The sequence below is a fragment of the Caenorhabditis elegans genome, chromosome IV, assembly GCF_000002985.6.
Source record: "Caenorhabditis elegans chromosome IV".
In the NCBI taxonomy this organism is placed as follows: Eukaryota; Metazoa; Nematoda; class Chromadorea; order Rhabditida; family Rhabditidae; genus Caenorhabditis; species Caenorhabditis elegans.
In genome coordinates this window covers 14,148,937-14,176,705 of record NC_003282.8, presented here as the reverse complement: position 1 = coordinate 14,176,705, position 27,769 = coordinate 14,148,937, and the positions used below count along the sequence as shown (strand labels likewise).

General features: G+C 32.3%; 6 protein-coding genes, 67 non-coding genes and 3 pseudogenes across 76 annotated transcripts; 35 read left to right on the top strand and 41 right to left on the bottom strand.

Moving 5' to 3' along the window:
- Positions 1-38: 38 nt before the first annotated feature.
- 21ur-3027 lies at positions 39-59 on the bottom strand. Its single transcript, NR_058525.1, has one exon.
- Positions 60-232: 173 nt separating this feature from the next.
- On the top strand, positions 233-3,100 carry R05A10.3 (DUF148 domain-containing protein; the record flags this gene model as incomplete). The annotated part of the gene is made up of 5 exons (NM_070318.2): positions 233-350; positions 838-1,451; positions 2,373-2,471; positions 2,642-2,722; positions 2,813-3,100. The coding sequence occupies 5 exons, from the start codon at positions 233-235 to the stop codon at positions 3,062-3,064; spliced, it is 1,164 nt and encodes a 387-aa protein (NP_502719.1). The 3' UTR covers positions 3,065-3,100.
- On the top strand, positions 413-433 carry 21ur-4988. Its single transcript, NR_058524.1, has one exon.
- Positions 651-671, top strand: 21ur-12784. Its single transcript, NR_058523.1, has one exon.
- 21ur-60 lies at positions 652-672 on the top strand. The gene has a single exon (NR_058522.1).
- On the top strand, positions 656-676 carry 21ur-14967. The gene has a single exon (NR_058521.1).
- Positions 1,121-1,141, top strand: 21ur-13387. Its single transcript, NR_058520.1, has one exon.
- Positions 1,610-1,630, bottom strand: 21ur-59. The gene has a single exon (NR_058519.1).
- On the bottom strand, positions 1,611-1,631 carry 21ur-10003. Its single transcript, NR_058518.1, has one exon.
- 21ur-11807 lies at positions 1,759-1,779 on the bottom strand. The gene has a single exon (NR_058517.1).
- Positions 2,013-2,033, bottom strand: 21ur-15297. The gene has a single exon (NR_058516.1).
- On the bottom strand, positions 2,016-2,036 carry 21ur-11538. The gene has a single exon (NR_058515.1).
- 21ur-8557 lies at positions 2,085-2,105 on the bottom strand. The gene has a single exon (NR_058514.1).
- On the bottom strand, positions 2,169-2,189 carry 21ur-4095. Its single transcript, NR_058513.1, has one exon.
- Positions 2,604-2,624, top strand: 21ur-8176. The gene has a single exon (NR_058512.1).
- 21ur-3988 lies at positions 2,902-2,922 on the top strand. The gene has a single exon (NR_058511.1).
- Positions 3,101-3,118: 18 nt separating the features above from the next.
- On the top strand, positions 3,119-3,139 carry 21ur-3186. Its single transcript, NR_058510.1, has one exon.
- A 338-nt stretch (positions 3,140-3,477) lies between these two features.
- Positions 3,478-4,225, bottom strand: R05A10.4 (UPF0375 protein R05A10.4). The gene is made up of 3 exons (NM_070317.3): positions 4,059-4,225; positions 3,722-3,837; positions 3,478-3,673 (listed from the first exon to the last, which is right to left on the bottom strand). The coding sequence occupies exons 1-3, from the start codon at positions 4,203-4,205 to the stop codon at positions 3,598-3,600; spliced, it is 339 nt and encodes a 112-aa protein (NP_502718.1). The 5' UTR covers positions 4,206-4,225; the 3' UTR covers positions 3,478-3,597.
- 21ur-1229 lies at positions 3,529-3,549 on the top strand. The gene has a single exon (NR_058509.1).
- 21ur-5674 lies at positions 3,878-3,898 on the bottom strand. The gene has a single exon (NR_058508.1).
- A 196-nt stretch (positions 4,226-4,421) lies between the features above and the next one.
- 21ur-6611 lies at positions 4,422-4,442 on the bottom strand. The gene has a single exon (NR_058507.1).
- On the bottom strand, positions 4,423-4,443 carry 21ur-14019. Its single transcript, NR_058506.1, has one exon.
- Positions 4,444-4,659: 216 nt separating this feature from the next.
- Positions 4,660-4,680, bottom strand: 21ur-7399. The gene has a single exon (NR_058505.1).
- Positions 4,663-4,683, bottom strand: 21ur-12420. The gene has a single exon (NR_058504.1).
- A 53-nt stretch (positions 4,684-4,736) lies between these two features.
- Positions 4,737-4,757, bottom strand: 21ur-14573. The gene has a single exon (NR_058503.1).
- Positions 4,758-4,999: 242 nt separating this feature from the next.
- On the bottom strand, positions 5,000-5,020 carry 21ur-11842. Its single transcript, NR_058502.1, has one exon.
- 21ur-12614 lies at positions 5,001-5,021 on the bottom strand. Its single transcript, NR_058501.1, has one exon.
- Positions 5,022-5,177: 156 nt separating this feature from the next.
- On the bottom strand, positions 5,178-5,198 carry 21ur-1082. Its single transcript, NR_058500.1, has one exon.
- A 527-nt stretch (positions 5,199-5,725) lies between these two features.
- 21ur-479 lies at positions 5,726-5,746 on the bottom strand. The gene has a single exon (NR_058499.1).
- A 121-nt stretch (positions 5,747-5,867) lies between these two features.
- R05A10.5 lies at positions 5,868-7,800 on the bottom strand (annotated as a pseudogene). The gene is made up of 5 exons: positions 7,741-7,800; positions 7,542-7,696; positions 7,163-7,392; positions 6,315-6,479; positions 5,868-6,087 (listed from the first exon to the last, which is right to left on the bottom strand). Coding segments are annotated over exons 1-5 (830 nt in total).
- Positions 5,984-6,004, top strand: 21ur-487. The gene has a single exon (NR_058498.1).
- On the top strand, positions 6,256-6,276 carry 21ur-6788. The gene has a single exon (NR_058497.1).
- Positions 6,314-6,334, bottom strand: 21ur-5373. Its single transcript, NR_058496.1, has one exon.
- On the bottom strand, positions 6,519-6,539 carry 21ur-2022. The gene has a single exon (NR_058495.1).
- On the top strand, positions 6,672-6,692 carry 21ur-7246. The gene has a single exon (NR_058494.1).
- On the top strand, positions 6,801-6,821 carry 21ur-6014. Its single transcript, NR_058493.1, has one exon.
- 21ur-7069 lies at positions 7,066-7,086 on the top strand. Its single transcript, NR_058492.1, has one exon.
- On the bottom strand, positions 7,416-7,436 carry 21ur-6994. The gene has a single exon (NR_058491.1).
- Positions 7,706-7,726, bottom strand: 21ur-3014. The gene has a single exon (NR_058490.1).
- Positions 7,801-8,236: 436 nt separating the features above from the next.
- gtnt-37 (Glycosyltransferase family 92 protein) lies at positions 8,237-10,930 on the bottom strand. The gene is made up of 9 exons (NM_070315.5): positions 10,829-10,930; positions 10,642-10,784; positions 10,306-10,588; positions 9,927-10,024; positions 9,809-9,882; positions 9,682-9,760; positions 9,354-9,638; positions 8,606-8,691; positions 8,237-8,555 (listed from the first exon to the last, which is right to left on the bottom strand). The coding sequence occupies exons 1-9, from the start codon at positions 10,908-10,910 to the stop codon at positions 8,303-8,305; spliced, it is 1,383 nt and encodes a 460-aa protein (NP_502716.2). The 5' UTR covers positions 10,911-10,930; the 3' UTR covers positions 8,237-8,302.
- Positions 8,271-8,291, top strand: 21ur-7007. The gene has a single exon (NR_058489.1).
- On the top strand, positions 8,957-8,977 carry 21ur-13986. The gene has a single exon (NR_058488.1).
- On the top strand, positions 8,958-8,978 carry 21ur-5709. The gene has a single exon (NR_058487.1).
- 21ur-3909 lies at positions 9,023-9,043 on the top strand. Its single transcript, NR_058486.1, has one exon.
- On the top strand, positions 9,214-9,234 carry 21ur-11305. Its single transcript, NR_058485.1, has one exon.
- On the top strand, positions 9,779-9,799 carry 21ur-5323. Its single transcript, NR_058484.1, has one exon.
- On the top strand, positions 10,088-10,108 carry 21ur-2833. The gene has a single exon (NR_058483.1).
- 21ur-7747 lies at positions 10,540-10,560 on the bottom strand. The gene has a single exon (NR_058482.1).
- A 441-nt stretch (positions 10,931-11,371) lies between the features above and the next one.
- Positions 11,372-11,392, top strand: 21ur-5362. The gene has a single exon (NR_058481.1).
- Positions 11,393-11,790: 398 nt separating this feature from the next.
- Positions 11,791-11,811, top strand: 21ur-8484. Its single transcript, NR_058480.1, has one exon.
- Positions 11,812-11,821: 10 nt separating this feature from the next.
- On the bottom strand, positions 11,822-11,842 carry 21ur-2849. Its single transcript, NR_058479.1, has one exon.
- A 157-nt stretch (positions 11,843-11,999) lies between these two features.
- 21ur-10103 lies at positions 12,000-12,020 on the bottom strand. Its single transcript, NR_058478.1, has one exon.
- A 215-nt stretch (positions 12,021-12,235) lies between these two features.
- Positions 12,236-12,256, bottom strand: 21ur-10881. Its single transcript, NR_058477.1, has one exon.
- 21ur-5632 lies at positions 12,237-12,257 on the bottom strand. Its single transcript, NR_058476.1, has one exon.
- Positions 12,258-12,888: 631 nt separating this feature from the next.
- Positions 12,889-12,909, bottom strand: 21ur-6938. The gene has a single exon (NR_058475.1).
- Positions 12,910-13,436: 527 nt separating this feature from the next.
- 21ur-1249 lies at positions 13,437-13,457 on the top strand. Its single transcript, NR_058474.1, has one exon.
- Positions 13,438-13,458, top strand: 21ur-4197. The gene has a single exon (NR_058473.1).
- A 375-nt stretch (positions 13,459-13,833) lies between these two features.
- R05A10.7 (Alpha-1,6-mannosyl-glycoprotein 6-beta-N-acetylglucosaminyltransferase) lies at positions 13,834-16,352 on the top strand. Its single transcript, NM_070314.4, has 6 exons — positions 13,834-13,971; positions 14,018-14,165; positions 15,016-15,489; positions 15,878-15,992; positions 16,053-16,157; positions 16,199-16,352. The coding sequence occupies exons 1-6, from the start codon at positions 13,882-13,884 to the stop codon at positions 16,299-16,301; spliced, it is 1,035 nt and encodes a 344-aa protein (NP_502715.3). The 5' UTR covers positions 13,834-13,881; the 3' UTR covers positions 16,302-16,352.
- Positions 14,546-14,566, bottom strand: 21ur-2940. The gene has a single exon (NR_058472.1).
- Positions 14,717-14,737, top strand: 21ur-3173. The gene has a single exon (NR_058471.1).
- 21ur-4408 lies at positions 15,679-15,699 on the top strand. Its single transcript, NR_058470.1, has one exon.
- Positions 16,353-16,462: 110 nt separating the features above from the next.
- 21ur-14301 lies at positions 16,463-16,483 on the bottom strand. Its single transcript, NR_058469.1, has one exon.
- 21ur-14848 lies at positions 16,466-16,486 on the bottom strand. Its single transcript, NR_058468.1, has one exon.
- Positions 16,487-16,845: 359 nt separating this feature from the next.
- 21ur-4184 lies at positions 16,846-16,866 on the top strand. Its single transcript, NR_058467.1, has one exon.
- Positions 16,867-16,970: 104 nt separating this feature from the next.
- 21ur-1886 lies at positions 16,971-16,991 on the bottom strand. The gene has a single exon (NR_058466.1).
- A 1,528-nt stretch (positions 16,992-18,519) lies between these two features.
- On the top strand, positions 18,520-21,580 carry R05A10.8 (Methyltransferase FkbM domain-containing protein). The gene is made up of 6 exons (NM_070313.4): positions 18,520-18,763; positions 18,897-19,152; positions 19,194-19,287; positions 20,092-20,292; positions 20,350-20,411; positions 21,313-21,580. Exons 1-6 carry the CDS (start codon positions 18,658-18,660, stop codon positions 21,434-21,436), a joined length of 843 nt encoding a protein of 280 aa, NP_502714.3. The 5' UTR covers positions 18,520-18,657; the 3' UTR covers positions 21,437-21,580.
- 21ur-8980 lies at positions 19,899-19,919 on the top strand. Its single transcript, NR_058465.1, has one exon.
- On the top strand, positions 19,900-19,920 carry 21ur-1426. Its single transcript, NR_058464.1, has one exon.
- On the bottom strand, positions 21,544-21,564 carry 21ur-9972. Its single transcript, NR_058463.1, has one exon.
- Positions 21,581-21,793: 213 nt separating the features above from the next.
- H12I19.8 lies at positions 21,794-22,412 on the bottom strand (annotated as a pseudogene). Its single transcript has one exon. A coding segment is annotated over exon 1 (619 nt).
- Positions 22,404-22,880, bottom strand: H12I19.9 (annotated as a pseudogene). The gene is made up of 2 exons: positions 22,537-22,880; positions 22,404-22,489 (listed from the first exon to the last, which is right to left on the bottom strand). Coding segments are annotated over exons 1-2 (430 nt in total).
- Positions 22,881-23,344: 464 nt separating this feature from the next.
- oac-38 (Acyl_transf_3 domain-containing protein) lies at positions 23,345-26,375 on the top strand. Its single transcript, NM_001307022.2, has 11 exons — positions 23,345-23,488; positions 23,532-23,808; positions 24,339-24,570; positions 24,614-24,782; positions 24,840-25,079; positions 25,127-25,290; positions 25,338-25,450; positions 25,496-25,625; positions 25,748-25,862; positions 25,907-26,117; positions 26,172-26,375. The coding sequence occupies exons 1-11, from the start codon at positions 23,379-23,381 to the stop codon at positions 26,175-26,177; spliced, it is 1,767 nt and encodes a 588-aa protein (NP_001293951.1). The 5' UTR covers positions 23,345-23,378; the 3' UTR covers positions 26,178-26,375.
- Positions 25,622-25,642, bottom strand: 21ur-4396. The gene has a single exon (NR_058462.1).
- Positions 26,168-26,188, bottom strand: 21ur-12227. The gene has a single exon (NR_058461.1).
- A 206-nt stretch (positions 26,376-26,581) lies between the features above and the next one.
- Positions 26,582-26,602, bottom strand: 21ur-8960. Its single transcript, NR_058460.1, has one exon.
- Positions 26,603-27,625: 1,023 nt separating this feature from the next.
- On the top strand, positions 27,626-27,646 carry 21ur-3356. Its single transcript, NR_058459.1, has one exon.
- Positions 27,647-27,769: the final 123 nt, after the last annotated feature.

The window sequence follows — 27,769 nt, the reverse complement described above, 5'->3', positions numbered from 1 at the left end:
GTTTTAAAATACATAATCATCAAAAATATAAATTAAGCAACCATTCCGAGAACAACATAGCATCAGACAAAATTCTTCATTCGTTACATAAAAACCATGAAACGGGAACAAAATGTTCTTGTTTAAAAAAAAGCTAAAAACCAAATTGTAACCGAATGAAAAAAGACTACCTGTCCACAGTTGGTTTAATAGTTTCACAAAAATCTTCCAATAATCCGCTCGTAAATCCCTTATGGGGTCGCGGTCGTGTACATTATTTCTAACAATTTTTCAACAAATTTTAATGCGACACCTAAATATTATACTGTTATCGATTTTGGTGGGGTTGCTTCATGGATCACTGGAAGATGGTGAGTTGGACAAAATATTGTTTCAGTAAATTGTTAAGTTTGGCATCTATTAAAGTTTTGGTTCCACGCTTCCCACTCTTTCCTCTATTAAAATCTTGAATTTTGCTAAATTGTCTGTGTCACCGCTTTTGAAAAATAACTTTTAAGAAAACCTCTTTCCTCTATTAGTAAGGTAATTTAACGATTTTAAGAAAACGTTAAAACCAATTCTCTAAAAAAATTTCAAAAATTAATTTTTTTGTGATTAATTGACTACTGTTTCATGTACTTGATTAATTTTGTCATATTTGATAAATGATGTTTAGTCTGATAGTAACAAAACGGAGCTTTTTTGAAGATTTTGACTGAAAATAAGTATTTGTTTCTCTGCAAAACTTTCAATCGCCATAAAAACGTAGAATTTTTAAAGGTGTCTCATTATGAAATTATACTTTTTGAGACCGTTTTTAGTCTAATTAAGAGTCTAACTGAACAAAGTAAATTACAGAAAACTCCGGCACTGATGGATCAGCTTCAAAGAACGAATCGACTTTTCCGGAGAACTCGGGTGGTCCAATGATTCTACCGATGCCTGTTGATGAGCCCGGAAGTTCTGGATCCGGTCCAGAACTTCCAGTCATGGAAGGTATGGAGCCCGGCGTACCAGAACAATCAACAATGCCTCCAGTAGACCCTGCAGAATATGCTAAACTAGAAGATGATACAAATGGAGAAGATGATATCACTGGTCCAACAACCCCATTTGATATTAATAATATGGAGACCGGAGTTCCAGAAGGGCCCACAAAAGAGCCATACATGCCAAAACCAATTACCAAGCCGAAACCTGGACAAAATAACAGTGGAAGTTTCTCAGATTCTACAGATTTTACGGATTCTTCAGATTACACTAGATACACTGATGGATCAACGGACTACCCAGGCGGGTCCACAGATGTTCCAGGAGGATCCACGGATTCTCCAATTGATGGATCTACTGATCTACCTATTGAGAGTATTCCACCAGTGTACTGGACCAAATCGACGCCAAAAGATTTTACAATTAGTCAGAAAATCGATCAGAGCAGTCCGGGATACAATCAGTTGCTACATATGTTGGAGGTAACTGATCATCAGAGATAAGAAATGTTAGAGAGCCCGACACCTTGCGGGTTCTGGCAGTAAACTGTGGAATGCCAACCGGTGAGATGTCGGGCGCAGCACCACTTTCCAACTTTCGGCTGGAACAAAATGTGGTACCAAAAATTAATTAAAAATTTATCACATATGTACTCATCCAAACAAGACACACATAATCTTGAGAATTTAAAAAAGTTTCATGAAACAGTTTAATACCATGAAAAAAATGCAAATTTGTTCTTCTCAAGAAAATATTCAAGGTTTGCCAAATCATTGTTCTTTTTATTTATAGCCTTTGTAATTAAAAACTTCAAATCCTAAAATTTAGTTTCTGCTTTTAATAAAAATGTGAAACATAATGTTCTACAAATTAAACAAAGACTGTGAAACAGTAAATATTTATTATAGTTGCAATCATATTTCTTACCGTAAAGTTGTTAGAATGAAATTTTCCAATTTCCTATCAAATTAGGCATTAAAAAAACAAAAAATTTAAATGTTACGAAAAGATTAATGCTAAGTTTCAATTTGAATGATTACATCAAAAAGAAGATTTCGAAACTAACACTAATGAAGTTTTTGTTCAGATACAAATACAGCAACGCGAAACATTTGATGAATTTCGGAAACTTTTCATTGGTTTTAATTTGCATTCAAGCATTTATTAATTTCATGAAACAACCTTTTTTCGCTTTTTTGAAACACTCTACGGAGCTGGAACTAAAATAATTTCCTACCGCATAAGTAATACAAGATTTTTGAAACAGTAATTTTGAAAAAAAAATAAAAAGTGGAAAAAGTTCCCGCCACGTGCTTGTTTACACTTAATGACAACAAATAGTGAAAAACCATGTTTGTTTAATTTCTGAGTTTTCTTTTGAAATTTCATGTTTCAATTTCCAGGATCTCAAGCATCGTCGCAAGGAAGAAGAATTCATTGAGGCTGCACAGACCGAATTCTACATTGACAGGGCTTCTACGTTGATGGATTCTATTGAAAGTGTGAGTTTGATATTTTGTTTAAAAAAATTAATCAAGAATTTAGTTTCAACGTTTCAACTTCAATTTAAAAAAAACCAAAAAAAATATTGCTTCAAGTTCCCAGTGAAATGTAGGCATTTCAACTAATCTCAATACCAGATTCATCATCAAATTCCAATTAAAAGTTTCAGTCATTCACTGATTCGGCGCTTGCAAACATCACAAAGTCACAAGAGTACATCAAAGGTTTGCTGGCGGATGCTTCTTTACCGGTAACTTGGTTTTTTTCTGAATTTTTAAAGTTTCAATTTTGAAACTGTGAATGTTAATATTTATAAAACTTATTTAAAAATTCGATTCAGGTCCGCCAAGGCTACTCAGAAATCGTGTCCCTCACCAGTCAACCCAGTTTCTACTACATTCCAAAACGCCAGAGATATTTGATGGTTAATAAGATTGTGACAGACATGAGTTCTGCTAGTCAACTTGAAATAATGACTATAAATCAACAAGCGAAGACGTATTGCCGGGATGCAAATGTGGATACTCCGCCGTACGCATTGGGAAACTTGTTTGGAAATATGTTGGGTAACGGGGCAGTTTTGACAAAATAATTATTTACTGTTTCAATAAAATAATTAATGTATTTTTATTTGATGTAACAACAATCTTCGTGGTATAACGGATACTATTTTTGAAAAAAAAACGTTGAAAAAGTCGATTAAAATCTTATTCCAAACCTAGTTCTTCAAAAAAAAAACAGTTTTTCGGTTGCTAATGGCTTTTAGAATTTACAGTTTGATCTACTTCATATAGCCTTCTACATTTTTGCGACTTATAAACCTATTCTAATGTTTGCCGCCGCGCAGTTTCCATTTACATTACAAATTTTGTTATACCAGTAAAGATGACCTAAAATATCGAGTTAATTATCGCGCGCCTTGATTTATGTCGGCTGCAAAGTTATCGAATTTATTGTGTTTGTAAACTTGTACATACCATGTTGAAATTTGAATCAAAAATTAAATTCACATGTTTCAATACTTCATTTAATACATGCCACTACAATAATGATTAGTCGAGTATTGAACATCATTGTTAACTTTAAAGAGGTTTTTGATAAAAACCGCCCAAAAAATATATATTTTCAATGATTAATGTTTGCCAATTTCTCTCTGAATGCAGTTTCACAATCGACGACTATTTTTTCGGTGGCGTCGCATCTGAAATAATTGACAATTTTGTTTTCCTAATTAATCAAGTCTGCTCACGGTGTCTTTGAGCATTGGGGTATTCCATTTGATGTTCCAGACGACTTTTCCTTTTTGACATAGTATACCGAAACAATGCAAGAAGAATTTTCAGATCGCTTCCAAGTTGTAGTTGCCTGAAATGCTCTAATTTTGAATAATGTTTCTTGTGGGAAAATTCAACATTTTCTGATTTCACTAATCACTGTTGTTTCTATTTATCAATATGTGTATGTTGAAACAGTAAATTTTATTGCAGCTCAAAATTTTTATTTTTTAAATATAAATATCTATGTTTTCTTAGCACCAGATACTGAAATAATATATTTTTCAGAAAATTTTTTTGAACCCTTCCTACCTCACAGACGGCATTCGGATCACGACTATCATCAAAGTCCAGACAATTCGAGTCAGAGCTCCAGGATACGTAATTTTCAGAGATTGGGATTGCCGAACTTGCAATAGTAATTGAAAATATTATAGCAGAGAAAATTGAAAGATTCATGATTCAGTTGAATAGTCAAATGATTTGAAAAATTATTCGAAATTTGTAATCGTTTTGCCCACAAACAACAAATGGATAATCTGGGGTAATCCTTTTGGTTTTCGAATTGGTTATGACGGTTTTCAAATTTGTGAAGATGAGTTTTTGAAATTCATTGTTGCAATATAACATTTTAGCTTTTAAATTAGGTTAAGTATGTAAGGAGAATGTGAGAGCGCTGTTGAAATAAGAACGGAAATAAGAACGGACACAACAGTGAAAATATATGTGCATTATGAAACAGTGAATTTATTTATTATTATTGAATTTCAGTATCGCACTATGTGTTCGATACGTGAATAAATTTAACGGAAAGTAACTTTGGAAACAGGTTTTACAAGTTTATAGTGATTTAATGTTGGTTAGATAGTCTGTTCCGAGATTTCTGGATTTGGTTTTCTGCAGAATAATTTCAAACTTGGATTGGATCAATTTAATACTTCTTAAAATTTTTCGTTGCTTTTTCGTGGATATGTAAAAACAGTGAATTTTAATTTTAACTGAATTTCGTAAGTAGTGTTGTTAACTTAAAAGAATATATGAAGACATTATAAAAGTATAGAATTAAACTTTCTAGTTTGACTAAAGGTGTAGTATCTCCAGTTTTGAAAATTTTATAAATTTAATAGTGTAAAATATCAGCGAAATACCATATAAATTATTTTTCTTGCCATTTTAAAAATTTCTACTAAAAAAAAGAGCTTTTTTAAATTTTATTTTTACAGTCGCTATATGAACAAGTAAAAACGGTTAAATTTTGTTTTCCGTACGCAAAAACGATTACGAAAATTATTATTAAAATACAACTTTGATGAAACAGCAAAAGTTTTTAGCGATTCAAAGTGATTGAATTTAAGTGGAAAGTTTGAATTTTTTGACTGTTTGGAACTTAGAAAACACACACAAAGCATATTTGATTTCGTACTAACTTAGTACCACTAAGTGAAATCTTGAGCATTTTTAAATTTTTACAGCTGCTGTATTGGTATCTGAAAACAGTGGGTTTTTATTGTGTCATAATTTTTTGAATGACATATTACATACATAGTGATTAGGGGTGGCAACGGGTCGCAACGGGTTGACCCGCCTATTTTACAGCAGCTCCGCCAACAATAGGGTCATCATTTTGAGATTGAAGATCAAATAAGTGTTGCCCCCTAACTAAATTTTACATTCGGGGTCGATGGTTTGTTCATCGGGGTCGCTACAATTAATGTTTAAAGTTGGAGCGGGTCGACCCGTTGCGACCCATTGCCACCCCTAATAGTGATTATTATATATTACTATAATTATTATAATCAATTATAATAATATTAATTATAATAATATTATAATTAATAGTGATAAATAGGGAACGTTAGAAATTGAAATTAAATTTTAAAACTATGATTATTATAGAATTAAATTATTATATGTTTTGCCACAGCCGATTTATGTGATATCAAAATATTACTTATCATGAGCTAGATTTACTTTTATTATCGTGGCATTATAGCTGCAGAACTATTTGCTGAATTTTTTTCCATAATACAGTTATCATGAAACAGTAAAAATTTTCAAAAAAAGAATTTTTTTTCAAACCCCTTAAAACATTCAAAATTAGTGGCAATTTATTCCCAGAGAATTCAACCAGTATAAACACCTTGAACATAAGAAGTTATTTGTTTTCCAGTGAAATCATAAATCCAATTTCCCGTAGCAGTATCACATGAAAAAGTTGCATCCATATGGGAATCCGGTCGTTCTTGATTCATACAATCAAATACATAATCGATTGTACATTCACCAGAAACTTCTTTCATGAGAAGAAGTGCTACGAATACATAAGGACGATAGTAGGTGTCTGAAAAATTAATTTTTGTGGTTGGCAAATTGCCTTCTTTTTTCTAAACTAGCATTTTTTGAAGTTTTTAAATTTTTTAACAAAATTTTAAAAAAACTTAACCTTTAATAATAAAATGATCACTGTTTCAATGTTTGTTTTTTATAACTTCAACACAGTTATGTTTAGTTCCTCGTTGCTATTAAAAATGTTTCACAAAACTCCTTCCAGATACACTTTCTACTCACCAAGTCTCTGACAGTACCGAATACCGCCCGAATTAATTCCAACCATATCAAACTTTGCCGTACATGTAGCATGATCAATAGTTAACGCTTGGAATCGGGATGGTTGAGCACTTGGAACTGATGTACAGATACTTGTAGCGTCTGATGGCTGAGAGCATGGGCATTCTGGAATTTTAAGTTGGGAGTTTCAAAAGTTGTTAGCAAACTGGGTGAGCTGAAATATTACTACAGAAAAATAGCAGTGCATGAATATAACTTCCAATTGAAACAGAAAAAAAATAACCGTGAACTAAAATAATTCCAACTTGATACATTTTCATTTTGTTTATATCATCTCAATTTAATAATAATGTTCAATTTGTTTCTTTTTCGGAATTAAAGATCTAAAATCATTAAACTTTGTAATGTTAGAAGTTGTCAACCTATTATTTAAAAATTCACTGCTTCAAAATTTTTTCAAATGTAATTTCATGTTGAACCGATCAATCTCGATCAATCTCGTATACCAAGCATTACAAATCCTTTTTTTATTTCGTCTATATAATCAACTTTAATGATAATGTTCAATCCAAACTCGATATCACTATTTTTCAAAATTATACCATCAAACTATAAAATTTTAAAAGTTGATAACTATGCGTACTCATATTCATATTCTCATATTGTACTCATATTAATTCCATCAGAACATTTTTGAAAAATTGACTGTTTCAAGATATTTTCAAATGGGTTTTCATATTGAAACGATCAATCTCGAAAACTCATCGAGCATAAATAATTTAAAATCTAACGAGCTGAAGCATCAGTAACATCGCCGCTACACGGACATCCCGCCTTATCAGACAAACATTTTCTAGTCCTAGTCCATTGTCCATTGATCCTCTGATATCCTGTATAATCCGACCAAAGTCCTCCAGCAGGACAACAATTTGTCGTTTCTTCTCTCATAGATTTTGGTAATGGTCCACACATAAAAGTGCTATTCAAAACCATTGGAACATACGGTGGACAGCAGGTTTTTTGAGCGGGGTACTTGCAAGCCGATAGGTTACATGGGATGTAACGGGACGGAGCGCCTCTGGAAATTTTGAATTTGGGAAAAAAGGAAAAATCGATCATACAACCAGTATATCAGTTAATACAATGTTTAATAGTTTATAGAAACATTATAAGCAATTTATATATTTTTTTTAGAAAAAAAAGTATCCAGCCTTGATTGTAACTCACGAGCATGCACAATTCCCCAGCTCCGAGCTCAAACATGTCCGTATTTGAAACAGCTTTCCACATCCACCACAATCCATACTACACTTGTCACTTCCAGTTGTCACCCATTCACCCCACAGCCCTCCCGGTGGACATCTGACTCCAGCAGAACAAGCCTAATAGAAAATTGTGTATCATACAAGCCATCAATGATACTTACCGGTGGAACAGTTATCACAATGTTGAAACGGCAGAAAATAAGAAAAGATAAAATGAACATTAGGCTCTAGTTGTTTTCTGAATTTGGCAGTTTTTGAGCGTTTTGTATAAAGAAAAAATAGCAACAAAACATGATTATTGTTATGGAAATTGAGTTTGAAGATCAAGTTTTCAAAAAAAAAATTCATGTTTCATTGAAATGTTAAAGATGTAAAAAAAGGAAATAATATCAAAGCATTTGATAGCATTTTTTACAAAAAGTGTAGTGTAAAAGAGGAAAAAAGAGAACGACTTCGAAGTACTTTTTGAAGCGCATAATTTTAAAACTTTCAGTAGTTTTAGGTTTCATCCTTTTCCGGAACCCACAACATTTATTCAAAATTCATAATTTAGCCGTTTTGCTTATTTTTCTGACAATTCTGGTCAACGAGGATGATATATTTTTTCCTCAACCGAGTTTCAATTTTATCAAAAAAATCTGTTTCTGTTTCAACACTTTTATTTAATTTCTTCATTATTTCAAATTTTCATTAAAGCTTTTTTAGTAAATGAGATCAATATTGTCAAAACGCAACCCATGGTTCTTTACACGGATCTGGATATTTTAGAGAATTAGCTAATTGTTTTGGTATGCTGGAACAATTCACGGGAACTGAATCATACACTCGCAGAACTCTTTGGACAACTGCTTCTTCCAAATCTTTGGAAAATTGTTCTGGAAGTGGCACGCTTTTGAAAATTGGCATTACGCCAAATTTATCTGGAATTTCGTTCCAATTCGGTTGATACATCCGGTTTTTGGTGCTGCGGTAGTGTCTGAATAATTTCAACTTGGTTAAAACCAGTATTCTGAATAGGAAACTAACCTGAGAACTGCTTGAGCTTTATCCAACTTTTGCAATTTGATTCCTGGCCACATACCAACTATCTCGTGGATTAACATTACACCAATCTGAAAACAAGTTAAAGATCCACATGAATTCCGAAGCAAATGTTATACATTGAAGATGACACGTATAAACTGTTAGCAAAATTTTTGTTTTGAAAAAAGTTGTTTTAGCACAATTTTTTCCAGAAAAACTGGGTGAAAATTCGAATATTCAAATTTAAACTGACTACTTTTCATATTTCGTTCATTTAACTTTGTTAAAATTTAACTTAAATAATTTCCACTGTTTGACATACTTTAGAAATATAGGCCGTTTTTGAAAATGATGTTTCTTGAGTGTTAATATCATGTTTCAATAATTTTAATTCTAAGAACCTACTTTTATATTTTTTGTTCGCATAAGACACAATTTTCAGAAAATAAAATATTTTTACAATAACAAACAGTGATTTGCTAATATTTATCTTGTTACTAGACAACCAATGTCTTTTTGGCTATTTCACTTACAGAAATTAGTTTTTTTTTGTTAAAAAATTCAACTGTTTCACGCATGTAGTAAATACCAAAATAAAAACTTCACCACAGTTTTTCACCACAACTATATTTTTTTACTTCTATGACTTTAAAGGGAGGAGACGCATACATGCGAAATGGTCTTGCCAACCACTGGTTTGAATATATTTTTTTCCTTCGTGAACAAAAAAGTTTGACCCTTGAAAATATACCTTATCTGGTCTTATGATGAACTTAGAACCTGTAATCTGATTGCTCGTTGTTTTATTGTATTTTTTGAATATCAGTTCTTTCTCCAGTTGTGTTCGATTTTCAAACTTCGCGGGAAAATCATCATTTTGAATCACATGCACATGTGGTACATCAAGAACTCCGATAGAAGGATCTTGAATTGATCGTAGAAGATCAATCATTCTCTGTCCAAATGTTGTCATTCTCTCATCCAAATCTATTACGGCTGTCCATTTTGAAAAATATTTGCTTCGAAGGTGACAGTCCTGTTATTAAAATCTATTATTTTATCTTGTGAAGTCTCCCTACCTGAACCTCCAAAAACTGCCATGAAATGAACACACGTTGATATTTATCCTGCAGTTTCACTAATTCCATATCACCAGTTCTGAAAACAACACTACAATTTGCTGTTCTCTGAGTTATCTCCACATACCTAACATATTCATTCAAAATTTTCTCGTCATACTTTCGAATTTGACCGGCATAAAAGAAAAAGAACGTGGCACCCTGATAAAAAAAAAATTTGGGAAATTGTAAAATTTCAGCAATGCCTCTAGCTTGTTATGTTCTACAAAATCAACAATTGGAAGCCAATGAGATCCATTTCCGTAAGTGGGGGCCATGCATACTGATAGTTGATGAACTGGCTCTGGAGAAAAATTTTACTGTTTCATGATGTTATTTTAAAACGGTTCACAATATGTTTGATTAATTGGGAAGTTCCTTTTGCAACTTTTTCGTACAAAGACTTTCCGGCTGAAAATCTCACAAACCCTCAAATTTAAACCACAAAAAAAAACATTTTAAAGCCGCTCAATTGCAGGAAATGCGCTAGTGGAAATTCAAAAAAAATGCAAAATTATATTCAAAATTTGGGGTCCGGGTTCTATTCAAACTGTTTTCTAACTTTTCTCCGTCTTATACTCTTACCTTTATATGCTCTAAATTTGAGTCTAACTGGAGTTGGAGCTACTTCTTCCATCTCTCTTGAAACAGACACATAAACTGCTCCAATTCTTCTGGGACACTCTATAACAGATTCTGGAAATACTACACCCCGCCAAGCACTTCCTGGAATCTCATTCCGTTCACAATCGTAGTATCTACAATACATCTTCTGATTCAACATGTGTTGAGTGATAAGAGATATTGCAATGGTTTCAGGGTAGACGTATGCGGCCAGAATTGAGACTTCAGTGTTGTTGTGGATATTCTTGAAATTTTGAAACAGTTTTTGTTTTCTAGAGGAAAAGCTAAAAGACCTACCTCAGCTGTCAATTCAAGCTTCTTCCACAGCCATTTAGAGAAGGTTTTCACGTAGGAAGATGATATGGATTCTGTATGAACCCAATTCCAAGTTTCAATTGTACATTGTTGATTTGAAGAATAACTACTAGATTTTGAAAAATCTGAAATTTAATAAAATATTTTGGAGTAGTAATTTTTAATTTACCAAGGCCACCATGTAAAATGAAACATCCAAGGAACGCTAATACCACAAGAAAAGCAAAAATAAAAATAAGCCGCTTACCCATTTCAGGTTAAAAACTAAAATGAAAAGCCGCATCGGTTCACCCTCACTTTTATCTTCATCTGAGGGAATGCTTGATTGACTTGAAGATATGTATCTGGCTAACCCGTTCTTCATACTTTGATGGTATCGTCACACTTTCCCGAACTTTTTATTAATTTTTTATAAATCTTTTTTCCAAAAATATTGTACAAAACAAGGAATTTAATAAATGGTTTCTACAGCTAACCACTTCAAAAATTAAATAAAATCGGAGTAAGAAAACTGAAGACAATGATCAACCTTCAGAAAAATCGTTTAACTTTCTCCTTTAGAGATCCGTAAAATTTCCCTTTCCGCCTTTAATTAATTTTTTCGGTTTCTCCATGACCCCAAACATCCTATACATAACTACAACTACCGACATGAAATTATACAATACTTTTACAGTATTACCATAAACCCGGAAATAATTTTTAGAGTTACTGGTTTAGTCGGTTTAGTTTTTGTTTAATGGCCAGGTCGGAGTTTTTTCATTGATAAAATTAATTACCACATACTCTAATTAACAGTACTGTCGACACGAAATTGAGTTTATTTTCAAATATGGTTAGTTTAATGTGTATAATATAAGATCTAAATTAGATATATGTATATCATTATTCCCAGACACAATTGTCTAAATTATTAATTTATTTCTTTGACATCGCAACTGTTCAAACTGAAAATTATGTTCGAGATCATGTTATTTGGACATAAATTAAGCTTAATTTCTCTTTTATGACTGGATGTTGAAGACCGGCTATCTTGGCGGATCCTTTAGGTATTGTTCAGAATGAACTTAAAAATGCAATTGAAACGTTTCAGATTCAGACTAAATAAACTTTAAATTGTAATATTGACATTAGAAAACGTCAGTGTTTTTTTCGAAATAAATATTACCAAGAACGTGCTCAATTAATAAGTAGTGAAGTCACTTGGTAAATAAGGAATCTGAAACGGGTTAAGCGAAGAAAAAACTTGAAGACCTTTTTGTATTTTACCAACAAATAAGAGTATAATAAACAAAAACCAGGAAAAAAATATCGTCACTAATCATAGGGGATAAAGAAATAAACCTATTTGGACTGCTGCATCGACGAAATTAGCACATCGAACTGTTATTACTAGGCTGAAACAGCAAAAAAACGGAAAGTGGGAATTTGTTGGTACTAATAAAAATTGCTCAACTTGAGAGTTTTCACAGGTAATGGTTGAATTAAGTTGTTTTTTTTTCAATGCGGCACAGTAATACTGTTGATCTTGTAAAGCCAATCAATGTACATTTAGCACGGAAAATAAAACTGCATGTGTTATCAGCCCAAAATCAAAATTACTCTTGTTCTCTGTAAAGTTGGTTAAGCATTAGTTGAAATGGTAGGTTTTTAAAATCTTTAAAATAATTTTGGAATGCAATCAAAGAATATTGAAGAGACTTCTCAGTTGTTATTACACGACTGAAACAGTAAAAAAAAGAAAACGCAGAGACTGAATTAAATTTGTAGATGTTGATAAACATTTGTTCAGCAAAATTTTTTATGGCGGTTCAAAATTTTTGAAGAAACTGCGCTAATTTTCGCTAAAATCTCGAATTTCGCTAAATTTTCCTTGTCACAGCTGGTTGAACGCGACTTTTAATTGAATCACATAACATCCTATATTTTATATTTTGACTGTTTATCTAATATTATTACGTAGATTAAAATAATGTTTCGGCCGATAGGTAACCAAAAATCATGGAAATTTTTTACCTATAAGCTTTACAATGTATCTCAATTAATGAAATAATATGAGATAAATTACCAAAATATGCAATAAAATATAACTCGATAAACTCAGAAAAGTCAATTTCAACAATTTGCAACACGGAAAAGTGGGCGAAATTCGAGAATTCAGGTGAAATTATTGTAACTATTCGGAGTTTTATTTTGGATCTATACGTTAAAAATACCCAGGAATTTAAAAACATTGAAAACTCTGTTTTATCGACCATCTCTAATTCAAACATCATAAGTAGAGAACTCGAAACAGAAGTTTTTTTTGGCACGCAATAGTTTTCTCTTAAATTTGTTCGGTGCATATAAATTTTAATTTTGAGCCAGTGCTACCAAAAAGCATGTTAATGTTAATAACTCAACACATTCAACGTAATATGGTCTTTCATGAGTTTTTCACACCAACAATGGAATGAGTTAATTTAATTGTTATCTGTTAAAGTAAATAGACGCTGTTGACAATCAATATGTTTTCGCAGTGTTTAAGCTTGCATTTTACATTTTCCTCTATTCCTGAGGTCATGCCTGAGCCTAGGCATAAGCCTAAGCCTAAGCCTAGGCCTAAGTCTGAGCATAAGCATAGATCTGAGTCTAAGCACAAGCCTTAGCATACGCCTATGTCTAAGTCTAAGTCGAAGTCTACCGAAGTCTGTTCAAAATATGGATTTCAATTAATTTTGTTTTAAATTTTACTTTTTCTTAATCTCCATATATCATTCTGTAAAATATTTATTCAATTCGCGGCTTGTCATACATTCAAAAAAAATGCTGGTTATTTGAATAAAACACATTTATTAGTCAAATTCGATAAGACTGCGTGCCAGTGCACCAACAAATTCACCTCTTCAAATTCAATCTCCTGAAAACGCTTATAAAAATATATTTTATGAAAGTGCAATGGAAATTCTGTTTGAGCTACCATAAAAAAATGCTACTCCACTATAAAGTTGAAAAAAAAAATTAAAGGCACACATCAAAAAGTTGCCAAACGCCTGTTCCTGAACTGAAAAGGTGTTTCCTATCTCTTCTCTCGAAAACGGAACTACTGAAAAAAGCGTTCCCGAAGAAGATGCTTCTTTTCGATAAAATTAAGAACCCAATCAAATAGCGTGCTTGTTCTTTATATAAGAACAAGCTAAAAGCCAAAAATCTTTCAGTAATTTTTGTCTCTATAACTATTCTATGCGTGTTCGAAGTTTCGAAGCTTTCTTTATTTTGCTTGCAATATGGCTTTGCGTAATGTTCTTCAAGAGAAGTTGGAACATAAGACAGGTTGACTCGAAATAATTTTGTTTCCTTACCACTAATTTAACATCAGATTAGATACATCAAATCTAATGATTCATGTATGTGCAAATCGAACCGAAGTAGCATTTCATATGACTTTTGTTATACGGATCCACAAAACACCAGTATTATCGGAAAAAAATTCGATTGCAGTTTGTTGGACACTTTGGAAAATTTGAGTAAGTCAAATTATAGAAGAACACATTTTTGAGAGAAAATAGTTTACTGTCCCTATATTAAACATATAAACGTGTTACAAATTATGTACTTTTTAACCAGGATTGGGAAGCAATTGCCGTTCGGCAAATTGATTTTGGCAAATTTTAAAAATTAGCCGAAAGTTTCTAAAGGTTTTTTAATAAGAAAAAAACACTTAAACCAACTGTGCATTTTTGAAAAAAAATCCGGCTTTCTTTAGATATTTTCATAGATTTTACTTGCTTTTCATGATATGTATTTTCCCGGAAAAAAATTGCAAAACTACAATTTGCCCAACTTTGTCCTTTACCATGGGCCACTCATTCCCGCTTCTGACAATTCCTGGGAAAAATTCTTCAAAAAATATAAACAGCTATCTTTAGTATCAACCAATGTTGCTTGCGAAGAAAACATGAAATCGAAGCAGCAAAAAAATGGTTGAGAACTAAAAAAAACTACTACATTTTAAAAGTCGCTGAAATTCTCTGTTTCATAAACTTCATAAACGCTTCTTATTTTCAAAATTTTTTAATAGGTTGTTCGTAGCAGTGCTGTGCGGCTGTTGAAAAAGTCGGCTCTCGGCTCTCGGCTCTCGCCAAAAGCCGAAAACGCTCCAAAATGCCGGCTCACGGCTCGCGCCGAGAGCCGAAAGCCGCACAGCACTGGTTCGTAGATTTGGAATTATTCGCTGCAATTTTAAATTTCGTGAAGGTAGAGCCAAGAAAATGTCGGGCGTTGACATATATAACTTGGTCGATCAGTTTTGAAATTTTTCATGGGACCGGAAATGTCTAACTCTATTTCTCATAACCCTGAAATTTTGAATTTCAGATCTTCTCGGCGAAACAAAAGAAGTGTTCAGTTTATCGAACTTGATACAAAATGAGAATGACTTAATATTTGCTTCAGCCACATCGGACGATCATTTCAACTTCAGCATGGACTCTTTTCATTCAATACGGAAATATTATCCAAATCATACATACATACTTTACGGTCTAGGCTTGAGTGAATATTATATAAATTCGTTGCCAGACAACTTGGAGTTTCGTCAATTTAACACGTCTGGTTATCCTTCATTTGTCAATACGTGGATGCATTATAACTTCAAACCATTGATATTGGCAGAACTATTAAGAGAGAATCCAGTTGTATGGTGGATTGATTCACATTTGGTTACAATCAAGCCAAATATTATTAGAAATATGTACGACGATATTTCAACCAATAGATTGAATAGCAACTATTCTTCTATAGTTTCAAGCGTTTTAGCTTTTCACAGCAATTTTGCCGTTTTAAATACAGGTAAGTTGCCTGGTTTTTGATAGCTATAGATCGATAGAGTCTTTTTATCAATCAAATAGATACCAATCTAAAAATTCCAAATTAAATCTTAACCCGTGTCTTGAACTTTTTTTTTTGATTTATTCAGAAAATTAACTTTAGCTGTTTTGATATTTTATCAAATTGTGTTAATGTTGATGTGAAAAACAATAATTGGTACAGATTCTTATTATGTCAAAATTCATCTCGGCCATTGTTCGAGAAGAAGCAATGGTATAACTACCCAAACTCTAGTCTTGAATCTAGTCCTAAATTTTCCGTTTCAAACGTTTCCACTTATTAATCGGGAGATATTAAATTTATTGACAGACATTATGCAATTATTTAATGCTTTCAATAATTTTTGCAGACGTTCTGGGCTACTTCCCGACAAATTCAATGGAATTATTGAAACGCCAGAGGCAAGCTGGTGCAAATAATATATTCGTTCCAAGAACAAGCTACACTATGAAAATTTTCAAATGGTGAGTTCAGATCGGGGTCTTGGTTTAGATTTACATTTTTTAATGAAATTTCTATTACAGGTGGGTACTGTGTGCTCTTACAGATGACTGTATGAGCCCACCAGGATCTACTACACTTTGTGAATATACGTCTGACAATTTCAATAACTCTGCTAATTGTTTCAGGTAGTTAGAAGTTTTGAATCAAGCAAAGTGAAGATTTTCAGATATGATCAATCGATTCTTAATATACTCTTGCTCAATGATTTTCAAGACAGTGATAAATTCTTTTCTTCTAATTTGGAGAATTCATTTTATAGACCATTGTAGTTATCACGGTTTTGTGATTTACAGCTTTAAAATGAAAAATGTTCTAGTCTCAAATTTGTGATTTTCTTTTTTGTTAGTTTCTTGTCCAGTATTTTTTCTTCATACCTTCACAAACGTTTTTATTTTTAAAAGATATCGTTTAATTTTAACTGAAATGATTTTTTAAACTTCATGTACAAGAATCAATTTAAAGAAAAAATACGTTAATTTTTAAGATTTTGATAAAATTGTATAAACTAGCCCCGTTTCAAATTATTTTGCAAAATTGCCAGATTTCCAATAATTGTTAACTTTTTGAGTATTTTCCATCATTGCTGCAGAGTCGAACCCGTGATGATCAAAATAATAAATGTTCAAAAAAAATTAATTTATTTATTTATTTTATTTTAGTTTATATTGAATTAATGAGTTTTATGCAGTTGGAGATTTTAATGAAATCCAAACTTAATCTACCAGAGGATGCGCCCAAATCCCATTTGGCTAACCAGCTAAAAGAAACTGTTTTATTGTATTCATTTTATGCATCGATTGCAATACTTGAGATTCCAAGACAAATTTCAGTGGATGAATTTGCCTGACTCTGAGAGACTCTGAGAGAAAAAAAATGCTTAGCAGTTTGAAAATCGTTGAGTGGAAGAAGATTTAATACGGATTGAGCGTATCTGATTGGGAGCATAGGAAAAATTACTATTAGTTTGAGTTTAAAAATTTGTTTAATAACGACTACCTGAAGCAGTCAGCATAATCTTTCTTTATATCTGGTCCAAAATCGCACTTTTGTCGAGCTCTAGGAGGCATTCATGCAATTTTCGGTTGAGCTGCACAAGATCCACCTGTAACACTATGTTTTGAAATACAATAATTATCTTTTTTTCAAATGAAGTATGGATAATACCGTATATCTTCTATTAATATGGCCTCCCTATTAGTATTGCCCCTCGGAGACCTTCTGAAAATTAGTATTGCACTCCCTAATAATCTTGCGCTTACTTTTTTTTATTGCGAACCCGTATCGCTGATTTCAGGATTTCAACAGCATTTTTTGCCTATTTTGCAACAGTTTTTCACAAAATTTTTACGAGATTGAAGTTTTTGAACTTATATGCTACAACTAAAATCAAATTTTCTAAATTTTCACATAAGATTCGAGCTTTTTTCGAAAAAACCCAGTAAGCTCAAAGTCAGAAAAAATGTTCAGAAAATTAGTATTGCACTCCCTAATAGCCTTGCACTCCCTATTAGTATTGCATAAAATATTGCAAGAAAAAGCACAAGAAATGTAAGAACATTCAAGAAATTTCAATAAATGGCAAGCCGTTTAATTTTTATCAAATGTTGTGATATAGTTTAAAGTAGGCGAGTAGACAATTCATTAAACCTACTAATCCACTCCTGGAACAAAATTTCATCGAAAATTATGAAAATATTGCAATTTCAAAATATTTAAGATTTATCAGTTTTTCATGTCCAATCTTTTAACAATAATAAACATTTTTCAGCTGCCTAAACATTATTTGTCCAAAATCCAATACAAAATTTCCATATTTTTATAAAATTCCATACACTTTACTAATTTTTGTCGAAAAAACCTGAAGATTTAAAATATTTCTTGCACTTCTCTTGATATTTTGTTCCAGGAGTGGATTAGTAGGTTTAATGAATTGTCTACTCGCCTACTTTAAACTATATCACAACATTTGATAAAAATTAAACGGCTTGCCATTTATTGAAATTTCTTGAATGTTCTTACATTTCTTGTGCTTTTTCTTGCAATATTTTATGCAAGATTTCTTGTTTCTTGTATCTTGCGAAAAAAAAAGATCTATAAAATCTCATGTACTCTTCTCTCAATTTGATGAGTCCAACAAAAATGTCTCTATATAGAAAATTTGCACGGTTTTGCCAGAAGCCGTATGACTCTGACATTATTTCAAACATTAATTTAATTTTTTCACAAGAAACAAGCGTGCGATCAACAAGCGATCACGAGAAACAAGCGTATCCTTCAGTTTTGACCTTGGAAAATATTCAGTTATCTGACATTTAAATCTTGAACACATCCAATTAATAGTAATATTTTATTTTAGGTATATTGAAATAGGTCAAGTTTACTAAAAAAAAGTTTACCGATATGACAAAAAACATGGGCGGGGACATTCACAAAGAAATTCATTTATAAGCACTTCGTTAAAACATGTACTCTTCTGTCAATTTGATGAGTCCAACAAAAATGTCTCTTATAGAAAATTTGCACGGTTTTGCCAAAAGTCGTATGACTCTGACATTATTTCAAACAGTAATTTAATTCTTTTTTGAACGCTCGGAGATTAATTTAAGAAAATATCGAATTGTCCAGATGGGCAGCCCAGAGCCTTGCAACATCCACCAGTTTCTGGTCGTAAAATTCCTTTTCATCTTACTTTCCCTGAACGTTGTCACATTTTTCATAATTGCCAAGAATAGTGAGTTTCATTTCAAAAAAAAAAACACCAAAATGCGGAATTCTTTTTTGTTGATAAGTCTTGAAAATGTTTCGAAAAAGTTCAAGAAATATTTTTTAGAAACTTAGGGTTTTGCAAGTCAGTTTGCTTTCAGGTCAAAATGAATGCGGGGCTGAAGTTTTCAATATTTATAATGCCAACGCAATCCACGAACTCCGTTTCAAGTACCGAAGAGACGAAGGACAGTACAGAAGAGAACTGTACAAAGCTTCAAAAAATAATGATAATGGGGAATTCTACGAAAAAGTAAAAATAGAGGCACTGTGCCTGACGAAGGAAAAAATTGGAGGATTTAAAGATGGAGGAAAATACGTTTGCAACCCCAAAAAGGCTGGCAAGAAGAATTGCACGTAAGTTACTTCGTGGATTTCATTCAAACTTGTACTTTCAGAATTGTGTCACTTGGTCTGAAAAATCAAATAAATTTTGACCTGCATATTCAGAATGTCACTGATGGCCGTTGTTTGATACTGGGAGCCGACAAGGTAATATTAAGATGCTAACGGTTCACTAAATGATGTTTTTTGAATATATCAGATTTACTGTATTTCCTCTATTAGTCTTGCATCAGTGGTGTGCGGCAAATTTGCCGAATTTGCTGTTTGCCGAACTCGGCAAATTTCGAAATTTGCCGCACACGTCAAAAATTTGACAGTATAATTTTGCCCAAAACTGTTGATTTTTTCGCCAATCATTTAGTAAGAAATAAATTATTTTGATGTTTAAACAGACACTACACGGAACTTATTCAGAAACCAGATGAGTGTTAAGAATTCAGTAGTTTTGGTGCTCCATTTACCAAAATTGTCGAGCTCGGCAAATTTGCCGAAATTGCCGTGCTCGGAAAATATTGGAAAACTAGATTTGCCAGGATTTGCCGAGCTCGACAAATTTTGAGATTTGCCGCACACCCCTGTCTTGCATGCTAATAGAGACTGCAAGACTATTAGAAGCGGCAAGACTAAATTTCGAATATCCAAGAACTTTGAAAAGTGACCTATGTTTTGTAGAAAACTGCACTGGGTACTGTTTGAACAAGGAAAAATATATACTTTTCCAGTATTTCATCAATTATTTACGCGATATTTACGCGAAGTTCAACCCAAAACATGACAGCCCTCAAAAAATTGGACATTTTCGGAGACGGTTGAGCTAAGTTACGACGTCCTGAAGTTGTTGAAAAATCAAAAATTATTTTCAAAATTTAAAAGTTTTGGAACTTTTTGAATTCTAATAAAAGGGACACATTTTTGTCTCACCAATTTTACATTATCACCAAATTTTTTCAGGACCCTCAAAACCAACAAACTCAAGAATCATATCGGAAAATAAACGGGAAATTGTTTACTGGAAAGATTCCAGATGAGCTAACAATTCCGTATATGCTTGAAAAGGCAGGAAAGCATGAAGTGGAACTCCTAAAAATTGATATCGAAGAAGGCGAGCTTACGGGTTTGGAACCACTAATTAAAGATTTTTTTGTGTGCCAGGTAACAAATTTACTTTAGTAGACTATGTATTAATAACCAATAAGTTTTTTTTCAAAGATCTTCATAGAGGTTCATGGCACACCCCTGAAACACTTGGATATGCTTCAGATCATGGCAAGGTTTGATTTTTCTCGATGTTTTCTTTGGACTACAGTTATGGTAACACAAAACCAGAAGCGTAACGGTCGCGATAAAAATGGTAGACACGTCTACCTTGATAATTTGCATTTTCAGATATCTTTGAATACGATAACAGTTTAAACTTTAAATGTATTTTTCTCTGCGCTTTCACAGACCTCCCCGAATCTGGGAAGACGGCCGACGTTGGTGCGCAAGTAGTGGCGAGAAAACATTAATTTGGCTGTTTCATAAATATTTGGTGTGACTGTAACTGTAAAGTATAGTTTTTGAAACCACCGAAGCTTGAAATTGCTGACAAATATAAATTTTCCCAAAAAATTAAAATAGGTGTAGGATACCTAGTGATAAAGCTCGTAAAGTCAGAGGAATAAAGTTGGTTGTCAAAAATGCGATTTTGTGATCGGTTTGATCCGCAATGGGACATGCATTTTTGCGTTGTTAATAATGATAGAGAAATGTTCAATCTTTTAGAAAAATACAATTTTAGCGATCAACATACTTAAAGAACGCCGGTATATTCAAATGAAACTCAAAAAGTGTGAGGCGCCAAAATGATGTTTTGATAAAGTTGATTCAGTTGTTTGAAGGCCTGCCAGAACTTCATGATTCAGTATATTGACATTCATTTTAGTTTATAAAATAGAGAAACAACTTTAGTGTTCAGAAAAACTACCCAAATATTTTTTGAACAAACGATATTCGAGATATACAAGAATTTCTAACAACAGGTCGTGTTACCATAATTGTGCCGCACCCTGTATATAAATTTCTTAAAATTATTTACAGAAAAATTTGACTTAAAAAGTTGAACTGATCAGTTCGACTCTATATTATTAATATCTTCACTTTAACTTCAGATTTTTAAACCACTAATTACAGGTACGGATTTCGAATATTCAATACTGAATCAAACCCGTTTTGCTCAACTTGTCACGAATATAGCTTGATTAACGAAAATTGTATGATACACTATGGAGCAGTTTTACTGGGACGAATTCTGTGATAAAATACCAATTCATTCGAGAACAACTCTTACTGGGTTTTTCTTGTTTCACTTATTTATTGAACACTTTATTTTATGTGACATATGTATAATGTTATAAATGTAATATCTTTATAATTTTTTGCCTGATGAATAAATATCAATATTAAGAATTTAAAAAAAATCTGTAAAACGCAACAAATTTTTTACTATTTCTTTTCAGAAAGTATGAAACAAGTTTTATGGACAGTTTGAGATTTGAGGCTGGACTTGGCACCAAACCGTCTTTTGAAAACATTATTAATTTAATTAAATAATGTTATTAATCTTTATAGTATATCAAACATGTTATTCAAAAACAATCAATGATAACGTTTCTAGTGTAATCGAATGGAAGAATTTTTCAAATTTTGCGAAAAGAAATGTTCAGTTGTCTGAAAATCGTTAAGCAGAAGAAGATTCAATATTGATTGGTCATATCTGAACATTGTCTGTTGGAGTATTTGAAAGATGTTCAAAAAATCCATACTGACCTGAAGCATTCAGCATAGTCTTTATCAGCGTCTGGTCCAAACACGCACTCTTGTCGAGCTCCAGGAGGATTCATGCATTCTTCAGTTAAACCACAAAGCACCCACCTGTAATTTTAAGTGAGCAATGAAGCTCGGTTTTCACAATGAGACATTTTTATAATTGTTACCATTTCAAAACTTTCATGGAGTAACTTGTTCTAGGAATGAATACATTTCCAGATCCAACTTGTTTCTGGCGTTGCAGCATTTTTATGGAATTCGAAGGAAAGTAACTCAGCAAATCTGTAACTAGTTTTTTTTAATGCGCTAGTTTCAATTTTAATTTTGCCACCTTCATGTAAAACAACATAGTTACTGTGAAAAGTGCCATGTGATAAAATGATAGAAGATTTTTTTTTAGTAACTTGTTCACTTGACAATTCATTAAAAACCCTGTTTATAATGTTGGGCTCAATGATTGTAAGCCAATAAAATAACGTTGGTCAAGAATAGAAAAATGCAAATTTTCGTTATCTGTCTGTCGGGTAGTCTCAAATATTTTCTGAAAATGAGTACCTTATAGAAGTTTTAGGTTTTTTTACAACTTACTTTTCAAAAAATTCAAAACTAATGACTGATAAAACAACAGATATCAGAAAAATTAATAGTAATTGAAAATTCATTGTTGATCCGGCACTCAATACTAACTTCCAGTATGCATAAATTGGCCAATGAATAAGGTATAAAGAGTATGATACATCACCGATATAAGTTCAATAGGTAACTTATTTGTTTTGAGTTTTAATTAATCAAAGAATTTCAGGAATAATTGCCAACATAGTCAGTGAAACCAAATTATGGTCTGATGATTATAATCAAATTGAAGGTTCGAAGAATGCCATGATTTGGAAAAAAGTTATGAAAAATGGTTGTCTAGTTTTAATGATTGTGGTTCTCATTTATCCAATAAAATTACCAGCGGGAACTATTAGGTAAACGGTTAAGCGTTTTATGAAACATTAAAACTACGAACAATTATATACTTACAGAACTTTGTTCACAATTGTTACGGGATTATTGATCATGATATCACAAAACGATGAAATCTTATCTGTTCGAGTTTTAACCATTCTTCTTACAACATTCATTTGAATGTGTGCTTTCTTGCTCATCACGGCACACTTTTCTTTCAATTTCATGTTGCTACGTCTCTGATTTTCCACTGGATTTCCTAGTCTGTTTTGGCGGTAAGAAGCCGTGCGGTCTTTAAAAGCCGGACGACTGGACGACCAATAAGCCAGCGTTGTTCACAAGTGTAGATTTTTTAGCAAGATTAACTTTTGTTGACACATGAACAAGCTTTTAAGTGTTCCCGGAAGATCACTAGAAATGAGAAAAACATCGGGTATTTAAAGTTCAGCGAGAAGATATAATTCTGGGAATTCATTAATATGAACAAACGGCTGGATCCTCAAGGAGTTCGAGGCTTGGCAATACTATCCGTTTTAGGATTTCACTTCCTGCCAGATGTATTTCCTAATGGATACTTAGGAGTTGATCAGTAAGTTTTCAACAACAGAAAATTAATATTTCTACTGTTACAGATTCTTTGTATTATCTGGATTTTTAATGTGTATGCTCCTAAGAAAATCTTCAATTTCTGCAAGCTATAAATCCAATTTCCAATTTATTGTTGCATTTTATCATCGGCGTCTTAAACGTATACTTCCATTATACCTACTCGTAATTATGTCTTCTTCAATATTCTTATTCTGGATGATACCAGATACTGCCCTGCTGACAAATCTGAGATCAGGAGAAAAGGCTTTAATTTTTATATCAAATCGTATGGCGACATTAGAAGAAGATTATTTTGCACGGGTAAATTGAATGAAAAATTAAATGAATAAGAGCTTGTGATGTTTAGGTTTTAATGAAACAATTTTGAACAAAAGAACAACCGTTGAAAATTAGCTCAATTTTTAATACCATTGGAGTAACAACTTCATTTGTATTACTCAGATTCAATATATTCAAAATTCCCCAAAACCCAAAATGAAGTATCGGTACTTTTCCATTTCTACCACGCATTTTTAAAAGAATATTCGAACCATTGAATTGTTTGAATTAAATTCTCGCGTGATTGTGCATTTTAATACTATTTTCATTTTTACTATTAGGCTTAAAAAACAACATTACTAAGCCTAAAATACAGAAAAAGTTCACGTTTTTATCAAAGTAAATGTTCCAGAAAAATGCGGGGTAGATAAAGAAAAGTACCGAAGTATCTCTAAAATTTATAATAATATTTTTTGAACAGTTACAAAACATTTAGAACACTTTCGGGTAATCTTGAATCAATAAAAAATTGTTTGCTGTTCCATCTTTAAAGTAAAGTGAAATATATTTAGTTATCTTATGCAACTGATATCTTCACACATACATGGTCATTATCAGTGGAAGTTCAATTCTACCTTATCATACCTTTGATCTACCTGTTAATTATCAGAACTTTACCTCAAAAGTGCCATATTTTATGTTTTACTATACTTGGCTTATTTTCTTTTATGTATTCCAAACTGTTTTGTACAGAAACTGAAGCATTTAACAGTGTATTTGCTAGAGTTTGGCAATTTGCAATAGGTAACTTATTTGTTTTGAGTTTTAATGAATCAAAGAATTTCAGGAATAATTGCCAACATAGTCAGTGAAACCAAATTATGGTCTGATGATTATAATCAAATTGAAGGTTCGAAGAATGCCATGATTTGGAAAAAAGTTATGAAAAATTGTTGTCTAGTTTTAATGATTGTGGTTCTCATTTATCCAATAAAATTACCAGCGGGAACTATTAGGTAAACGGTTAAGCGTTTTATGAAACATTAAAACTACGAACAATTATATACTTACAGAACTTTGTTCACAATTGTTACGGGATTATTGATCATGATATCACAAAACGATGAAATCTTATCTGTTCGAGTTTTAACTTATATCGGTGATGTATCATACTCTTTATACCTTATTCATTGGCCAATTTATGCATACTGGAAGTTAGTATTGAGTGCCGGATCAACAATGAATTTTCAATTACTATTAATTTTTCTGATATCTGTTGTTTTATCAGTCATTAGTTTTGAATTTTTTGAAAAGTAAGTTGTAAAAAAACCTAAAACTTCTATAAGGTACTAATTTTCAGAAAATATTTGAGACTACCCGACAGACAGATAACGAAAATTTGCATTTTTCTATTCTTGACCAACGTTATTTTATTGGAATATCCCCGCGTTGAAGACATTCTCACAGCTCCCGGATTTGGCTCTAGGTTAGATGGTTTGGATGAAAATACGTATATGAGCTATGGTAAGATGATGGTTGATATTGAAAAAACCTCAACCACAATTTTCTAGAAAAAGTAGAGAGCCTTCATCGGAAATGGTCCATTTATGATTATCGAAACTTTTATGCGCCATCATGTGATTATGGGGATGGTGCAGGACCACTTGGTTGGTGTGAGCACACTGTAACAGTTAGGCCTGAAATAGTAAAAAATAAAAATCAAATTTAGGGTCTCGATAAGAGAAACGGTAAATTTAAATTTCTTCTCATTGGAAATTGTTGGGCAGCTAATCATGCTAGAATATTTTACGATGAATGTAAAGTGCAGGCAAAACGTATCGTACAATTCTCGGAGGCAGGTGAGGCACAGCCTAGAATTTTGAACCATATTTTTTTGGAATTTATATTATTTTGCTGTAAGAGTAGTTTAGAGAAAAAAAAAGTTTACCACAAAAGTCGTAATCCTATTGACGCTTTCCAGGTTGTGACCCACTGGTTTCTCATAGATATAATGTTGAATACTGTGTTCCCGCTCTAGATCGGTACGCGGAACAGGTTGAAAAAGAAAAACCAGATTACCTATTTTTAATGTCAAGGTACTTGTAATGCAGCATTTCTTGGATAAGTTTGTTACTTTCAGAATGTTTGACATTGGAGACCCGATTCCTCAAAATGCAACAGTTCTAGGTTATGATCCTATATCTCAGTCAATGAAAAATCAATTAAACAAAATGGTTAAACATGTCAAAAAAAAGATTTATATTCTGACGTCATTGCCGGCAATAATAGATGGGAACATTGCTAAAATCGTGGAAAAACTAAGAAGCGGTGCAGATATGGATGAATTTGATGTGAGAGTTTTTTCAAGCCTGTTGGTAAATTGATTTCAAAAACGTTAATCACAGAGATAAATAATTGGCCAAGACGCAACACTTGCTCGAAGTCGTTACAGAAAGTTGTTGAAACAGTGTTCAAAATGTGAACTTATCGATTACAAACCGTTTTTCTGGAGAAATGCCACCCAAACATGGCGATTCTATGACGTAGACTATAATGGACTGAGCTATTTCACATCTGAAAATCATTTTAGTTTTCACGGTCTCGAACTAATTCGCAGTGTGTACACAAATATTTGTGAACAATTGTAAATTGAATTTTTGTAGCTGCAATGAAAATTTATGGGTAAAAAATGAGTTCAAGGGCTACTACTGTACCGTACCTTATATTAAATCTGATCATTTTTGTTTATTTGTTTAAATAAGTAAATTACAACTGTATTCTCTTCTATTGTGATTGATCATTTTATTTTGATGAGTACAAAAGTTTTTTCAAGCAATTGGCAAAACACAATTCTTGACCGTTGAAATGAAAATAATGTAAAAGTATCAAGAAGTTGACCCAGCGATTAAATTTATTGGGCGTTATAATCTGAATCATTCACTCGTTTTGGACCGAATTCCGTAAATTTTTTAGGCCTATAAGTTGAGATATCATAAGTAAACGTCGCTGTTTTTTTCTGATTCATAATCATAATTTTGAACTTTTGGAATAATACTTCTGGTGTTCAGAAAAGACCAATCACATTGTTTTAATGTGAATGTCCTCTGTAAATGTCCTTTGAGAACATGTTTTTTTGGAAAATAAGTTTATTTACATTTGAAACAATATTTCGAGGTAAAGCCATATAAACAATCTTTAAAAAAAATGCATGTTTCAAAATGACAACTTTAAGACAATCATCAGAACACAATTTTTGGAATTTTTTTTTTGCGTATATACATTATGGAGGGACAATTAAAGCTCCGGAATACTGGTGGGAACACGAAAAAAAAAAGTGAATCTTCGTTTTTTTTTTCTGATTTGTAATTATGAAAACGGACTGTATGTACATCCCAAAGATTGTTGAATTAAGTTGGCCTATTCAACAAGAAGGAGATTTATTTACACACGAAGGAATGTTCTAAATGAAAATGTGCCTGTGCGTATAAGAATTACAGTAAATTTCACTCCTCGCTTTTGTTTTAAAAGACATTCGATTGTGATGTGACCTGATATCGGAAAATTTTTTATGCGTATAAGTTGAGATAAAAATAATAGCTCTCTGTATTTTTTTGGATACAAATCATAATTTGATTATAGTTTAAAATTTTGAAATAATATTTCTGGTGTTCAGAAAAGGCCGTACCTATCGTTTAAATGTGAATGTCCTCTGTGAATGTCCTTTGAGAACATGTTTTTTTGGAAAACAAGTTTATTTACATTTGAAACAATATTTAGAGGTAAAGCCATATAAACAATCTTTAAAAAAATGCATGTTTCAAAATGACAACTTTAAGACAATAATCAGAAAACAATTTAGTATGATTGACCGAATAATTGAAATTGTCCAGATCTTTAGAACTTAAAATAATTACGTTACCAATTCTGAAACTTCCAAATCCTAGCGAATACACTGCCAAAGACCTCACTCTCTGTACAAAAAAAACACATAAACAAAGGAAGA

Excerpts from the sequence above, each read along its gene's own strand:
- R05A10.4 (NM_070317.3), bottom strand. The coding sequence starts at position 4,205 with ATGAATCTTTCAATTTTCTCTGCTATAATATTTTCAATTACTATTGCA. Across the intron at positions 3,838-4,058 it reads ATCCGAATGCCGTCTGTGAG|GCAACTACAACTTGGAAGCG; the intron begins GTAGGAAGGGTT and ends AGAGCATTTCAG. Across the intron at positions 3,674-3,721 it reads CCCCAATGCTCAAAGACACC|ATGCGACGCCACCGAAAAAA; the intron begins GTGAGCAGACTT and ends CAATTATTTCAG.
- gtnt-37 (NM_070315.5), bottom strand. The coding sequence starts at position 10,910 with ATGGGTAAGCGGCTTATTTTTATTTTTGCTTTTCTTGTGGTATTAGCG. Across the intron at positions 10,785-10,828 it reads CATTTTACATGGTGGCCTTG|ATTTTTCAAAATCTAGTAGT; the intron begins GTAAATTAAAAA and ends ATTAAATTTCAG. Across the intron at positions 10,589-10,641 it reads AGCTTGAATTGACAGCTGAG|AATATCCACAACAACACTGA; the intron begins GTAGGTCTTTTA and ends CAAAATTTCAAG.
- R05A10.7 (NM_070314.4), top strand. The coding sequence starts at position 13,882 with ATGCGTGTTCGAAGTTTCGAAGCTTTCTTTATTTTGCTTGCAATATGG. Across the intron at positions 14,166-15,015 it reads GGACACTTTGGAAAATTTGA|ATCTTCTCGGCGAAACAAAA; the intron begins GTAAGTCAAATT and ends TTTGAATTTCAG. Across the intron at positions 15,490-15,877 it reads TTTTGCCGTTTTAAATACAG|ACGTTCTGGGCTACTTCCCG; the intron begins GTAAGTTGCCTG and ends TAATTTTTGCAG.
- R05A10.8 (NM_070313.4), top strand. The coding sequence starts at position 18,658 with ATGGGCAGCCCAGAGCCTTGCAACATCCACCAGTTTCTGGTCGTAAAA. Across the intron at positions 18,764-18,896 it reads TTTCATAATTGCCAAGAATA|GTCAAAATGAATGCGGGGCT; the intron begins GTGAGTTTCATT and ends GTTTGCTTTCAG. Across the intron at positions 19,153-19,193 it reads GCTGGCAAGAAGAATTGCAC|AATTGTGTCACTTGGTCTGA; the intron begins GTAAGTTACTTC and ends TTGTACTTTCAG.
- oac-38 (NM_001307022.2), top strand. The coding sequence starts at position 23,379 with ATGAACAAACGGCTGGATCCTCAAGGAGTTCGAGGCTTGGCAATACTA. Across the intron at positions 23,809-24,338 it reads AAGAAGATTATTTTGCACGG|TTATCTTATGCAACTGATAT; the intron begins GTAAATTGAATG and ends AAATATATTTAG. Across the intron at positions 24,571-24,613 it reads AGTTTGGCAATTTGCAATAG|GAATAATTGCCAACATAGTC; the intron begins GTAACTTATTTG and ends AAAGAATTTCAG.